The sequence below is a fragment of the Leishmania panamensis genome, assembly GCF_000755165.1.
Source record: "Leishmania panamensis strain MHOM/PA/94/PSC-1 chromosome 17 sequence".
NCBI classification, from domain to species: domain Eukaryota; phylum Euglenozoa; class Kinetoplastea; order Trypanosomatida; family Trypanosomatidae; genus Leishmania; species Leishmania panamensis.
The window spans coordinates 504,592-519,602 of NC_025862.1; the positions used below are offsets into that span (position 1 = coordinate 504,592).

The window sequence follows — 15,011 nt, forward strand, 5'->3', positions numbered from 1 at the left end:
TCGGGGGTGGGGTGGGGAGGGGCTGAGAGGGAGACAGCTCTATGTCCTCGCTCCCTTTCTTACCATGCCGCCCTAAGCTCTCATTTCCTGCCGCTCCTCTCGCACCGCCATACACCAGGGAGGCAATGGATGTACATCACTCACGCACACTCGGATCGTTTGACACCGGCGTCTCCAGCGTTTTCTTTTTGTTTTCATGCGTGCACCTTTGCTTGCTCACTGCTCTCAGCTGTGGCACACCTCTCCGTCTCTTCGAACTCTCACTCCCTTCATCGCCCTCTTTCCTGCAGGGGTACGCCCTTGCTGCCCTAGCATGCAGCTCCTCTCCAGATAGGAGAGAGAGAGGGTGAGGGAAGGGAGAAAGCGGGGGCGCACTCTCGAGTCCTGTGCGCACAGGCGTACTGGTAGAGCCATTAAAGCGAACCACACCACCAAGTCAGGTGTTTTGCACTGCTTGCCGAAGGAAAGGGGGGGGGGGTGGACAGGAGTGCCGGTCTGCGGCATCTCACGAGTGGACCTCGTCCCTGCGGCACCTTGACCTGTGCGTGCACGCCGCTGCCGCTTTACGTAGATGGTTGCAGTCATGTTGGAGGTGCGGCGGGTCAGCGCCAGCATTTCTGACATGGATCTGTGCACGGACAAGTAGGTGTCGCTCCCCTTTTCCTCTCTCTCTCTCTGTGTGTGTGTGTATGCGTCCGCACAGTGTACGCGTGCTCTCGCTCCGCTCACGCTCTACTTCGTTTTCCTCTTCTTCTGTTTTCCCTGCCTTCACCACACTTTAGCAAAAGTGCGCGCTACTGAGCGCACAGACACCGCGTCTTATACGACACACCGCCACGGCTCCTCTCCCCTCTTCCCTCTAGCGCCGACACACGCTTCCACCGCACTGAGGCCACCCGTTCAGATCCCTTTCCCCGCTGCGCGCGCTCTCTCTCGAGGCCCATTCCACAACTCAAACTATCGATGTATTCCTTCAGACTTCAATCACGCACGCTTTCCTCGGTTACGCACGGACTCACTGACGCCGCCTCTCCACTCCACCTCTCCCCTTCACGTATGTGTGTGTGTGTGTCTGCAGCGGTGCTTTGGCACTTCTTTTCATCTTCTTTGCGCTCTCAGTGAGTGCGCTGGCTGCACTGCACTGCGAACTCTTCGCTCTCTCTCCTCCAACGACTGGAGCGTCCGTGGCGAAGAGGCTGGCAGGATCAATCCGCCCTTTCGTCCGCAATTTACCCACTTAGTGCCAAAGCGTGTCTTTGACGGCGCAGGCTTTGCAGCAATGGGCGTTCCCAAGTTCGCGGCGTGGTTGAGGAAGAAGTACCCATCCATGGTGATGGCCCGCTGCCCTGGCGACGTGCACGGACTCTACATTGACCTCAACGGGCTCATTCATCCCTGCTGCCACGACGAGCATGACCCATCCGTCGCCCTGCGTACGGAAGAGGAGAAGTTGCGCAGCATCTGCCTCGCCATTGAAACGCTCGTCGTGACGGTGCGCCCACAACATCTCCTCTATATCGCTATCGACGGCGTCGCCCCACGTGCGAAGATGAATCAGCAGCGCCTGAGGCGGTACATGAGCGCGGCGGTGCCGCTCGCCGACACAAACAAGACGTTCCATGGCGACAGCCACGGGATCAGCGAGACCATGGTGGCGGCGTTTGAGGAGTTCACGCAAGCAGAGTTCGATGAGGTGGAGCGTGAGCTGGAGGATGTGAGCCAGGCACTCATGAAGGATGTGCTGTATGGCGGTGGTGCCACGATGGATCTGGGGGATGAGGCGACTGGGGAGGGGGAGGGAGCTGATGGACTGCCCGTGGCGCCACCGACCGCTCTGCCAACCGTGAAAAGTGAGGGCGAGGGGGCCGCATGCGGCTCTGCTGCCCAAGCCGGCAGGCAGCCGACAGCGTGGGCCCCACCCGCTAGATTTGACAGCAACTGCATTTCCCCTGGCACAGTGTTCATGGATGCCGTGGCGGCTGCCGTGCGGGACTACATCCATCGCAAGTTGGCGCCAAAGGCGAACGACGGCGGCGATAGTGCGGAGGTCGAAGCTGGATCGTCACCGTCGTCATCGACCACCATCAACGCCCCCTGTGCACACTGGGCCGGCCTCACCGTCGTCTTCTCGGACTCGAACACTGCCGGCGAGGGTGAGCACAAGCTCGTTGACTTCCTGCGCACCCAGTCGGCCTTCCCCGGATTCAATGGCAGCGGCTGTCATGTCATCGCCGGACTGGACGCCGACCTCATCTTCCTCTCACTATCTCTTCACATCCCGCGCGTTGTCATCCTGCGCGACAACAACCAGTCCAGCTATGAGCAGGCGTTGCTGTCCGACACCGCTGGCGGTACGTTGATGACCAAGAAAGTGTCCCTGAAGGCGAAAACACCACAGGTTCGAGAGGCGCTCGTGGCGAGCTCGTTGACGTCGTCGGGGACCATGACGCTAGCGACGGCATCACCGCGGCACATTGCTGACATGGTGGTGAAGCCGTGCATCAGCTACGAATACTTCGACATCGACGTTGTCGGGTCGTCTCTGGTGTCCGAGGTGTATCAGCTATGCTTGGAAAACTGTATACGGATCCGCGGCGACCTGCTAACGTGCGCAGCCAACTGCTTGGCAGCCAACGGGTTCTGCTTCTACCGCTACAACCGCGCCGGCGGTGGAGAGGATGGAGGTGGCGCCGACATCGACGGCACCAACAGTGGTGCTGCGAGGGTGACAAGCCCAACCGCGAACAAGGGGGATGGAAAGAGCGGCGAGAAGCCCACAGCGCGGCCCAGGGCCCCGCCGCCGCCGTTCCACCCGTGCACCTCGACTGGCAACTCAAAGATTGTGGACGACTTCATTGTGCTCGGGATGCTGCTCGGCAACGACTTCCTACCGCATCTGCCCAGCGTCTACTGCGGGGAGAGTGCCATGGACACGTTGATGGATGTGTATACCCGCGCCGTGCTGCCATACGGGTACCTGACCGGCGGGAAGTGCGAAATCCAGCTGGCACAACTGGAGCGGCTGTTACGCGCGTACGCGGCGGTCGAGGCGGTGCGTTTTCGCCAGTTCGCCATTCAGTCGGGGACAATGACGCCACAAGAGGCCGCAACGCCGGAGCTGTGCTCGGCTGCTGATCGCCGCTGCTGGCGCGACGTGTACGTATGCACTACCTCGCTGCGCGATGAGGCGGGGACGCAGGCAGCGTGCAGGTCGTATGTGGAGGGGCTGCAGTTTGTATGGTGCTACTACAGCTCCGTATCGCTGCAGGTGAACTGGGCGTGGTACTACCCGTTCCACCACGCCCCGCTGGCCCTCGATATTGCTGATTTCCTACGTGCGCAAGGGCCGCAGGTACAGACGACGCTGGCAGCACTTGAGCTAGAGGGGCAGCCACCGTCACCGTTCTGCCAGCTGCTCTGTATTTTGCCTCCGCCAAGTCGTCAGCTCGTGCCCGAGGCTCTGCGTGCAGCGATGACGTCTCCTCCGGCCGAGTTGGTGGATACGTTCCCGCACCGCTGGGTGGTCGACAGAACTGGCGCCTACGGCAAGGATCACCTGGCGGCGGTGCTCTTGCCATTCGCCAACCTGCCGCCGTTGCAGGGGTTGGTGGCGGCTGCCAGTGGCATATACACGGCAGAGGAGAAGCAGCGGAACACACTACGCTTCACGCACTACGTCTTCAAAGGGCAGTCGGCACAGCTCGCCAGGAGACCAGCAGCTACATCCACTGGCGCTGTACCAGCAACTGCGACGGCTGAAAACTTAACCAACCCCGCGGTGAGTCAGGAGGCTAGAGCCGCTCCTTTTTCCAAGCCGCGGCGTGCCTCCCCCGTCCGCACAGCACCGCCTGTCAGAGGGAGCGCCACTACGATGATGCGTGGCTTCCGCATTCAGGGCAGCGGCCTGAGGGCGCTCTCCGCGGAGGAGGTGCCGGCCAATATGCGGGACTGCACCACCATTGCTTGTTTTTCTCTCGCTGAAATTGCGCCGCCTCTGTCGCGACCGCGCACCTATTCGTACGCCGTGCCCATCCCGTGTCTGACAGCCCTCCCGTACGGCGGTCGTGTTGCAGCGCAGCGGCGCCCGCGCCACAGAAGGGGCGTTGCTCAGTCTTGCAAGAATGAGAATGCCTGCGTGACGGCGAACAATGCGACTGGCGCCCAGGCCTCCACGCCCGCCGTGCTGTTTGGCGAGTTTGCCGTTTGCCTCGCTGCGATGGGTGTACTGACGGCCGGGGCGACGGTCTGGCACTCCTTCTCCCTGCGACCCTTACTGCGGAGCGGACCAATCCTACTTCAGCTGTGTTGCATCTGCGCCACCGTTATTTGGCTTGCCTTCGCGCTGGGCCTCGCCGTCACTCCCAAGGGCCGCAGCGCAGGAAGCGGGCAGCGCCGCCACCGCATCTTTACGGCCTTCGTGGACTGGCAGTGTTCGGTGTGTCTCTCCCTGAACTTCTCGCGCAACCGGCGCTGCTTCATGTGCTGTGCACCGTACGACCCGCACCGGTGCGTGGCGCTCTTCAGCAGCTGTCATCCACCAGAGCCGCCCCTGATGGACCCAGATCACTCTGCCTACGCTGAGTGCTATGGCATCCCTGCGGTGTAGTCACACCCATTTATGAGTCCGGGAGGAGATCTGTGTGCGTGCGCCTACCAGGCACGGTGCTGCGGACAGTGCGGCCTATCGCGATCGACGTAACACCACACGTGACGCGTACGCAACGCACGAAGGTCAAAAAGTCGTAGAAAAGAGCGCAAACTCAAGCAGCGGGACGCGACAGCACACCCAGACACCCACACCCACACACCGAATCGTTAGTGGAGGAGCTGCTGCCGATCGAGGGTGGCTGGAAGTGGGAGAGAGGAGGAGGCGGCGGCGGCGGCGGAAGAGGGTCGTCTTGGCTTGTTCTTTGTGTGCTCGATGGCAGCGCCCTCTCTTAATGTATGCGCGTGCACGTGCGCCATCCTCGCCGCTTCCTTCGGTAGCGCTTCTTCTCCATCTCCTTTCCTGTCATTGTTTCTCGCTCGCCCTACAGCCAAAACGCCTGTGCCATGCGCGCCGCGTCTTCTTGTCGGGTGGCAGAGCCTTTGCCCTCACCTCTGTGCGTGTGCGCCCCGTGCTGCTCAGCGTTGCCGTGCAACGCTATCACTTTCATTTGGTGGCGTCCTTGTTGGTTTCGCGTACTTCCCCCTTCCCTCGCTCCCTCCCCTCGAAGGCTCCCATCTACCGCGCCCCTCATGCCCCTACGCGGAGACACGCCGCCCCCCTTCCCACCTCTGCCGATTGATGCGCAGAGACGTAGCGTGAAAGTGACACGATCCCGTGTGCTGCTCCAGCTTAGACTTGCCCTTTCTGCACTACTGACTCTTGCCGCTCCCCCCTCCCTCTCTGCTGCTCCTCTCTTCGGGTGTGGATCCGGCGCGTGTCGGCGCATGCCATCACGTACTAATGCGCCCCCTCTTCTCCTAACCAGACACGACGACGACGACACCCCCCTCCCTCTCTCAGAGACCGAGGCACGAGTACAAAGGGGGAAGAGCAGCAGCAGCAGCAGTAGTGAAGCATCCACCCCCACCCACCCCCCACCCCTCTCCCTCACTTCTTTGCCTCATTTGTTCGCTCTCCTTCATCTCACCCTCCCCCATCGTTCCCCTTTGGACTGAACCCTCACCGTGTCATCATCACCGCCTCGCTCTATTTCTCCCATATATATTTACGCTGTCGTTATCGCCACTCCTCTTCTTCTCTCTTGAGCACTCCCCATTTTTTCCCTGTCTCTCTACACGGTCCCATGTCGAACCCGTCAAATTCGCACCTGCAGGCGTTGCGCGAGGAGCTCTGTGCACCTGGTCTGGATCAGGGCCATCTCTTCGAAGGATGGCCGGATACCATGGATGAGTGTAGCGAGAGGCAGATCGCTCTTCTCATGGATCTATACTTGTTCTCAAACGTCTATCACGGCGGTATTACTCAGTACATCCGCAATGGGCAGGCGCTACTGGCGCGTGAGAGTGGCGAGGTTGACTTTGCGGCGCTGGAGATGCCGCCGCTCATCTTTGAAGCGCCGTCACTGCACTGTCGCACAGCGGAGATGACGGCGCTGGAGAACGCCGGCACCGCGATGCTGCGCAAGACGGTGTTCGTGCTGGTGGCTGGCGGTCTGGGGGAGCGGCTGGGCTACTCGAGCATCAAGGTGGGCTTGCCGGTGGAGACGGCGACGAACACAACGTACCTCGCCTACTACCTCCAGTGGGCACAGCAGGTGGGAGGAAAGGAGGTGCCGTTTGCCATCATGACCTCTGACGACACGCACGACCGGACGCTGCAGCTCCTGTGCGAGTTGAACTTGGAGATGCCCAACTTGCAGGTGCTAAAGCAGGGGCAGGTTTTCTGCTTCGCTGACAGCGCCGCGCACCTCGCCCTAGACGATGAGGGGAAGCTGCTGCGCAAGCCGCACGGCCACGGCGACGTGCACTCCCTCATCTACAATACAACCGTGAAGGGTCTCGCGGTGTCGGATTCCAGTGACGGTACCGAGCCCGCGCAGTCCCTCGTGAACGCCTGGCTGGCGGCCGGCTACGAGTCCATTGTCTTCATACAGGATACCAACGTTGGCGCTACGGTCACAATCCCCATTAGCCTTGCCTTGAGCGCCGAGCACTCACTCGACATGAACTTTACCTGCATCCCTCGTGTACCGACGGAGTCGATAGGGCTGCTGTGCCGAATCAAGAAGAATAACGGCGACCCGTGGCTGGTCGCGAACGTGGAGTACAACGTCTTTGCCGAGGTCTCGCGCACGCCTAGCAACGATGGCGGTGATGAAGTCGGTAGGCCCACTGACTTCTCCCCGTTCCCCGGTAGCATCAACACCCTCGTGTTGAAGCTCTCTAGCTACGCGGACCGACTGCGGGAGTCGCACGGTACCGTACCGGAGTTCATCAACCCCAAATACTCAGACGAGACGCGACACTCCTTCAGGAATCCGGCGCGCATCGAGTCGCTTATGCAAGATATCGCACTTCTCTTCTCCGAGGACGACTACCGCGTCGGCGGCACCATCTTCGAGCGATTCTCCTACCAGCCCGTGAAGAACTCGTTGGAGAGCGCGGCGCTGCTTGTGGCCCAGGGCAACCGCCCCTACTGCGCGGCCACTGGCGAGGCGGACTTCTACGAGCTGCAACGGCGCCGTCTCAAGGCCATTGGCTTGCCACTCTTCTACAGCTCAGAGGCAGAGGTGACGGTGGCGAACGGCGCTGTTGGCGTGCGCCTCTTCCCGATCATTGTGTTGGATGCGATGTGCGCCTCGAGCGGTTCCCTCGACGACCTCACGACCGTCTTCCCTGCGCCGGAGAAGGTGCACATCGATCAGCGCAGCACTTTGGTGGTGGAGGGGCGTGTCATCGTGGAGGACCTCGAGCTGTGCGGCGCACTAGTGATTCGCGGCCCGAGAGGTCCGGCGGAGCCGCCCTACGTTGTGCGCAACGCTGTAGTGCGCAATGCCGGGTGGTCGGTGCACGCGGTCACGTCCTTCTGCTCTGGGCGCGATGGCAACGTGTCCGAGGTAGACGACATCCGTGGGTTTGTGCTGGAGAAGACGGCCATGACAGTGATGGACTACGCGACTCACAGCGGGTCGGCCGCCGATGCGCCGTTTGGTGCGACCGACTCGGCGAAGTTGTAGTGGCTGCTGTGGCGATGATTGTTGTCTGCGTGAATGTTTAGGCGGCGTTGAATGAGCGCGGGCGTTGCGGGTGCACATAGTCGCCATACCTGTGACGGCGTGTGCGTGGTTGCATGCAGAGCGGGTGGACGCGCAGGTGAGGCAATGATGTGTGTGTGTGTGTGTGTAGGTGTGCGCGCCCACCCGCTCTGCATGCAGTGTGTTTCCATTTTGCCGGCTCTGCCTTCCTTCTCCGCTGTGGTTTCCCGCTTGTTCTTCACGTTGCGGCAGGAGACATCAGGCGATGTTAAGACTGCGGTGCACCTTCACTCCCGTGGTGGGTGTCGGCCCAAAGGCAGTCGCGTAGAGCACAAAGGGAAAGCGAATTAATATCGCTGAGACGCAGAGCCCCCCCGTCGTCGACCCCCTGCCTGCTGGTGGCATACGTTGGCGTGCAGACGCGCGTCTGCCTTGCTTCCACACAGCAGTCTTTCGCCCGGTGACGCCTCGCACTGTCTGGCGGTTCCTCCTCCTCTCCGTCCCTCTTCCGTTCACCCTTTCGCTGTTTCTGGTGTGTTGTACTTTCACTGCGGACTGAGCGCTCCTGTCAGTGTGCGAGAGAGGCGGCGCATCGACAAGCACCCCCTCCCCTCTGCACCTCCTCACCACGCCTATGGACGCCAACGTACAGGCTCACTACAACTGTGTCTGCAAGTCGCGTTAGATTTGAGTGTGTTGGCACACCCAACAGCTCCTTCTTTGGCCGTGCGCTTCTCTGCTTGCCACGTCACTGGTGGCCGTCTCTGCTCATCCTACAGAGGGAGAGAGGCGCGCGTATGCATAAACCTCCTGCGCCACCGCGTGCGCGCATTTCTCACCCTAGAGCGAAGAAACTGAGCTCTTTTTTCGATCGCCCATGCCAATCATCCTGCGCGTCTGTGTCGCCATCGAGTCGGATATGCCTCTGTCGGCGACACCGATGGCGCCTTCGTCGAAAGCTGCTGCCGTGACGGACGCTACAACTACAGTCAGTACCACTACTACAAGCTCAGGCAAGCTTGCGGCGTCCCCGTCGATATCAGCAGCGCATAACACAGTGAAAGCAGCGGTGTTATCATCTACTGGTAGCAAAATGTCCAAGAAAGCGTGTCACTCTCGCCAGCCCACCTTGCTCAGTCAACTCTTCAAGGAGTCGAAGCAAACAATCAGGTCGGTCGCTGCAGGTGCCGACACGCCAACTCAGGGAGGAGACAAAATGTGCACCGCTGCCACGGCGCACGATTCTCGCCCGCTTGCAGCGACAGTCACCGCCTCTTCGAGGAGTGGTGACCATCTCGACTCCCCACGACCGCAACAGTCTGCGCCCGACATATCCGCCTCAAGGTCGTCTAGATCGCCAGGGCTACAGCACATGGCGGCCCCACCGCTGAAGCGTCACAGGTCGCTGCTGTGGCTATCAATTCAGGTGATGTTGACTACAACGGTGAAGGTGATCCTCCAGCAAGTTCAGGACACGGTGGAGAGGCGTATGTGCGCTCGAGTGTGCGCCGACAACTGTCATGACCGCAACCACGAGATCAGCGGAGTCGACAGTGTACATTGTTCTCTAAACCCCCGCACTTTGATGTCAGACAGCAGCAGCGATACTGGTGATGGCAAGGGCTACAATGGCGGTCTCATCGTGGGTGCTACCAGCGCAGCTCAGCCGCCAGCTTTACGTACCGCTACACTGACCGATCGTTGGCGCGACGAGGGGCTCTGTCTCTGCCTGCAAGATAAGGATGGCGTATATCACTGGGTTGGCGGCACGCATCACTTCCACGAGGTGACCGTGTTGCGAGCGCCGTTCATAGCAGAAGCGTGTCTCCGCTCGCACGCCGTCTTCGAGGAAGAGCGGCGCAGGCGGTGTCGCCAGGCGAGACAACAGCTCTCCTCATCAATGCGGTCGTCGTCGTTGTCGTCGTCAGCCTTGGCCTCAGACTCGTCTCTGCTTCCTCGTTTCAACCACAACGCTGAGGACACTCGCCCCGTCCGCAAAAGCCGTGAGTGCAGCAACGGGCGTTCAGACCGGCGCGCGGAGAAGAGAGGTGCGAGGCCAGCAGGCGTGTCCGAGAGTACCACAGCCCCTTCGACCACCGCAACGATGGCTCACAAGCACGATGCGGCTGACATGCTGGCTGGCCAGGCTTTTGCCCAGAAGGCCAGTGGGCTAAGGTTCGCCTTCTTGAAGGGTGTTGTGGTGCCCATGGTCGTGCTGCGGCAATACAACCCTCACCACGTCATGGTTAGCAAGCACCACCCACACGACCACACTCCTTGGCAGTATGCCGAGGTGCGGGTACCGGCTGATATGCAAGTCGAGCCACTGGATGGCTCTTCGTTCAGCTCTGTGGCTACAGAATTCTGCGGCACGGCCCAGGCCAGTGTGAAGGAGGCAGCTGTCGATGTCTTTACTCATGCAGAGCCATTGGCGCCACGAGTGGCAGTGGTGCCAAATTCGGATAGGCCCGGCAACACGGCACTGCAGTCGCCCCCCTCATCGAACAGCACCAAAACTCCAGCAAAGAGAGATTTCGAAGGTGAGGTACGTTCTCTTACTACCGCGTGGATGCCCGCGTCTTCTTCGGCGCTTTCTGTGTCCTCGGCCTGGACGCTGGCAAGCCGTTCCTCGCCGCCTAACGAGTCGTGCGGGGCTACAGTAGACGCCGACGGTCCCAGTGCCCACGCTATGGTGTTTGACACGCAGCAATGCCGCTCTAACCACTCGATGGAGGCAGCGGCAGCGAACACAGCTGCAGCTGCAGGGCCAGTTGGTCTGGTGATGCCCACCACAGCAGTGGAGAGGGCGAGTGAAGTGAATAGTCCGTGTGCCATGACAGGCGCCCTGCGTGCGCGAGGGATCATTCACCGGCAGGCGCGTGCAGCTTTGGCGGCGGAGGAAGACGCAGCCTGCACCGCTCTGGCGACAGCGCAGCGAGACTACGCTGCCGCGCTAGCCGAGTACAAGGCAGCTGTGCTGTATTCACGTGCTGAGCCTACCGCCGTAGACGAGTGTGGGGTCCAGGTGTCACAGCCAACTCCGCTTCCTGATGCAGAGCTGACGTTTCTCTTGCAGCGCAAGATGGAAGTGCAGAGGCGGCTAGAGGTATACTGGCAGGCGGAGCAGCAGTGCGAGCGACTGGCCACGCTGACCGAGTGTTTAGAGAAGGAGTTACGGGAGCAGGAGGAGCGACGCGAGTTGCTGACGCAGCCGCTACGCCATCGCAACGACAGTGCCGCCTTTGCTACCGGCTGTTAGAGTGATGGGAGAAGGAGGGGTGGGTGGGTGGGTGAGGTGACAGCGGACGTGTGCCCGCAAGCGCTTCATCGAACTGAGCGTGCCTCCGCCCCGCCCTTCCTTCCCCTGTACTCCGTGTGCTGAGTATGTGCCGGCTGTCACTTGCATCCTCTGCACCGTACGCCGCCGACACCCAGGAGCAAAGCAGCGAAAGAGATGAGTGGGCAGCGTGCGGTGGCGTGTGGCCGACGCGGAGCCCTCCCCCTTCCCCACCCGAAAAGTGTTGAGTCGAGCACTGGTGGAGAAACTCGAGGCTTGGGTGCGTATGTATGTGTGCGTGTGTGTGTGTGTGCGTGCTGGTATGTATCAGCGTGCGACTCACATGACCACCTTGACTGGGCCTCCTTTGACGGCACTGGGATAGCGTCACGCACAGACACACAGAGTGCGCTCTTCCAACGGGGAGTTTTGCGCAATGGTACAGGCATGGCCACTCACACTCCACACACGTTCGCGGACTCCAGCCTGGCTGAGTGTGCCTCGAAGCACACGTGTCTGTCTTCGCGGTGGTGCCCCTCGCCCCCCTCCCCCCTTTTCCTCTGCGTACTAACATCCCTTCTGTACTCGAATGTTTCGCACAGCGTCGCCCTCTCCCCCTCTCGCACTTTCTTCTCCTCGCAGTGTGCGTGTGTCGTGTGACACCCCTCCATGCGCACCCACATCTGCAGCGCGCGATTTCCTCCCCATTTGTTGGAGGTGCGTTGAACGACGTGCCTGCCTTCCACACCCATAGAGTTGCGTTGTGCCCTCTTCATCCCTCGTGCGTTTCCGCTTGCCTGCTTCTCTGAGACCGGAAGGGGGATCAGCACTTACGCAGCCACGTACGCGCCGATCGTAGGCGCGACCCTTTTCGATCCTCCCTCCTGGATGTGGAGTGCTCCCTCAACAGAAGGCGCAAAGAGCCGATTTATTCAGACTCCCTTACAGGCACCCCCATCACCCCACCACACATGCCGGCCTCGAGGGTGCATCCGGGCACAATGGCAATGGTGGTCGTTGTGGACGTGATCAGCCCTCTTGCGCAGAAGACAATCTCCTCCTCGCCCACGGAGGCCTCTGCAGTGGAGCGCCTCGAGATTGACGTTGATGTTGTGCCCTATACCACAACGGCAGACATGGTGCTCGCTGATGTGGCGGTGGCTCTGCAGGAGAAGGGGCTGACCATGTGTATTTCCCTCCAGGAAGCCGTATTGGCATCAGGGAGCGTGTTACCTCCGTTGACTTGGTTGCAGCAAGCCATGGGGGCCAATGACAGCAGCGGCTCAGACAGGCGGCAAGTCTCATCGACACTGTCTATTGAATGCAGCTATGCAGTGGCTGTGCAGCACGCACAGAACTCCGCAGACTCCCACCAGATGCTCGCTACGGCGCCCCCGTTGCGGTCCTCACTAGTGCTTCACAGAGGGGGTGACTACATTCTGGAGGACGTGGAAAGGCCCCTCAGCCAGCCAACTGCCGTCTTGTCGGTCGTGCCTCGGTCGATGGAGGCCACCAGCAGCATTGCAGGCCGGGCACCTGCCCAGGCAGCACCTCCTATCACGTCTTTCCTCGACGTACTGACAGGACCCCCTGCGTCAGAGAATGGCGCTGTGGAGGCAAACGGGGCACCGCGCGCCCCTTATGCTCTGCCGCCGTCTCCCCTACGAGGCGGCGCGCCAACGACGATCGCCTCCAGCGCGGTTAGTGGCGGTGATCTGGCGCCTGTCTCTCAGTATACCACAGCTTCCGTCACCGTGAGCAAAGCTATCACAGACGTCAGCCGAGACGTGCGCTCGTCCATGTCTTCTCTGGCTCTCGGCTCTACCGCCCCGCCTCTTCTGCCACCGCCCCCTCTCCCGGAGAAGCAGCCACCAGTACTCGTCGTGGCCCTTCGCCACCTGCAGGCCCAGCATGCACAGGTGCTGGCCCCTGACGCTCAACGTCACAACGGCTCTCCAAACGCCAGCACCTCTGTTGCCGCTCCTGCAGAGGAGCAGAAGCACCTGCAGCCCACCCTTTCCTGGGCCGCGACCGAGGCTGCCGTACAGGCGGAGGTGGAGTGTCTGCAGGGAGAGCGCGCGCTCACTGCAAAGGAGGAAGAGGGAGAGGCATCGTCAGCAGCGAGCAGGCACGCTAATACGAGTCTCGACGAGACCGCCGGTGGCGATACCCAAAGCGGGGGTGGGCGCGGCCGGCAGGACGGCGAGACGGCCTCAGGACGATTCTCTCAGCCCCAACTCCGAACGCAGTGGCTTGCGGCAGTCGGAGAGGAGATCTGTGCCTATCAACGCGAGACAGCAGTGCTGCGCCAGGCGACGAAGAAAGCGCTCCAATGGCGAGAGTCGTCGAGGCAGCAGTTGCGGGAGGAGATTGCGCGACTGGAGGCGGAGGCGGCTCAGCGCAGTGCGGTGCTGGCAGAGCGCGACGTGTTGCGGCGTCGCGTGGGGCAACTGAAGGCGCAGGTGGCTGCTGTGAAGGCGGCGGAGGTGGAACTGCTTGTGACGCAGAGGGCCGCCGCCGTGTTTCCGCCAGTATCAGCGAAGGATGAGCACGCAAGTCGAGATCTTCGAGCGTCAAGCAGCTCTGTCAAGTCGCCCCGACAGTGTGTGATAGCGGCGGCTGCGAAGGCCGCCCTCGAGTCTTTCCGTGACGCTTCCACATCAGAGTATAGCGACTTCTCTGAGCATTCTCCGCCACGGCCACCTGAGCCAACGTCGCCGCCGCCCCCACAGGCATGCCGCTCAGTGCCCCTCGTAGACGTAGATGGCACAGGAGTCAGCAGGAGTGCACATCGCTGGTCCGGCAGACGCGTTCCACTCCTCTATGGCGATACGGCAGCGGCGCCAACGGCAAGCACGGAATATCCACTACGTGAGGCACAACAGCGACCCTCGCGCAGTCGGACCCGATTAACTATAGAGCGCAGCTTCCTGTCATCGTCCCTCCAGGCTGAGGTGCGGGCAGCGCTGACGAGCGACAGCGAATCCGGTTCGTTCGTCATGGACAGCCTCAGCGACAGCGCGGAGAGCGCAGAGGCAGCGGGGGCCAGCGGTAGCGGCTGTGGCTACGCTGTGACTGCGGTGAAGGGAGAGGCGGCGCTGCAGCCGCCTGGGGCGGGGGTGCGACGGCGAAGGCAGCGTTCGACTACTACTGTGAGTCACATTGCATCCGGTGCGGCGTCTGAGCTGCTCCCCGCTTCGTGGATGACTGTGAATGCCGCTGCTCCTCCTGCGGCTGCTGCTGCCGTTGGGGCAACTCCGTTCCGCACGACCATCCGAACAGCACCATCATCTGCCCACCCGGTCATTCTCTCCGCAACGTCTTCGCATCCGTACAGAGGCGCACAGCTGCGGCCCCTCTCTTCATCTTTTTCCTGTGATGGAGACTCATGTGATGGGGGTGCGCGGCAGGCGTTCATTTCCTCCGGGGCGTCATCTGATGAGGCAGTGGAGGAGCCGCGTCGTGTGACAGCTGCGCTCCGTCGCCCCAGCCGTGACCTGCAGTCGCACCCCTCAGAAGGGCAGCGGCTGCGGGAGCAGGTGCGCGGCTTGCGTGAGGAGATTGAGCGAGTTGATGAAGACGTCACGCGGCAGGGGGTCAGCCTCTATCGACAGCCGCGGAGAAGAATGGCTAGGACGAGGACGGGTGCCTCTGGTGCCAGTCGCAGCGCCACTGCCCCCCATCACGGCCTCATGAACAGGCATTTTGCCCCCGCCGCGCTGGGCGTCGATGTGCTGTGACGTTGCTATCGATGGACATGTCGAGTGTGCACAGTCACAGCCGCCGCAGTCCAGATGGGGTAGGGGCCGTCGCCCTCGCGAGGGCGGCTGTCTCCGTCTTGGACAACCGTCCCCTCCTCCACCTCCCTTCCCCACCTACACGCCCTCACACGCACAAAGGCAATTCACCACACGTATCCGACTTTACGCATATTTCCTCACATGGTGAGGAGCGGTGGCCAATGACGAATTCCGCTTCTCCTCCCCTCTCCCACAGAGCTGAGACGTGCGATCAGCTGAGCGGCCTTTGCG

At 61.5% G+C, this 15,011-nt stretch overlaps 4 protein-coding genes across 4 annotated transcripts; all 4 read left to right on the plus strand.

Annotated features, from left to right (window-relative positions):
- Positions 1-1,279: 1,279 nt before the first annotated feature.
- Positions 1,280-4,606, plus strand: LPMP_171120 (5'-3' exonuclease, putative; the record flags this gene model as incomplete). The annotated part of the gene is made up of 1 exon (XM_010699501.1): positions 1,280-4,606. The coding sequence occupies one exon, from the start codon at positions 1,280-1,282 to the stop codon at positions 4,604-4,606; it is 3,327 nt and encodes a 1,108-aa protein (XP_010697803.1).
- A 1,186-nt stretch (positions 4,607-5,792) lies between these two features.
- On the plus strand, positions 5,793-7,685 carry USP (UDP-sugar pyrophosphorylase; the record flags this gene model as incomplete). The annotated part of the gene is made up of 1 exon (XM_010699502.1): positions 5,793-7,685. The coding sequence occupies one exon, from the start codon at positions 5,793-5,795 to the stop codon at positions 7,683-7,685; it is 1,893 nt and encodes a 630-aa protein (XP_010697804.1).
- Positions 7,686-9,132: 1,447 nt separating this feature from the next.
- On the plus strand, positions 9,133-10,962 carry LPMP_171140 (hypothetical protein; the record flags this gene model as incomplete). The annotated part of the gene is made up of 1 exon (XM_010699503.1): positions 9,133-10,962. The coding sequence occupies one exon, from the start codon at positions 9,133-9,135 to the stop codon at positions 10,960-10,962; it is 1,830 nt and encodes a 609-aa protein (XP_010697805.1).
- Positions 10,963-11,951: 989 nt separating this feature from the next.
- LPMP_171150 (hypothetical protein) lies at positions 11,952-14,720 on the plus strand (the record flags this gene model as incomplete). Its single annotated transcript, XM_010699504.1, has 1 exon — positions 11,952-14,720. The coding sequence occupies one exon, from the start codon at positions 11,952-11,954 to the stop codon at positions 14,718-14,720; it is 2,769 nt and encodes a 922-aa protein (XP_010697806.1).
- Positions 14,721-15,011: the final 291 nt, after the last annotated feature.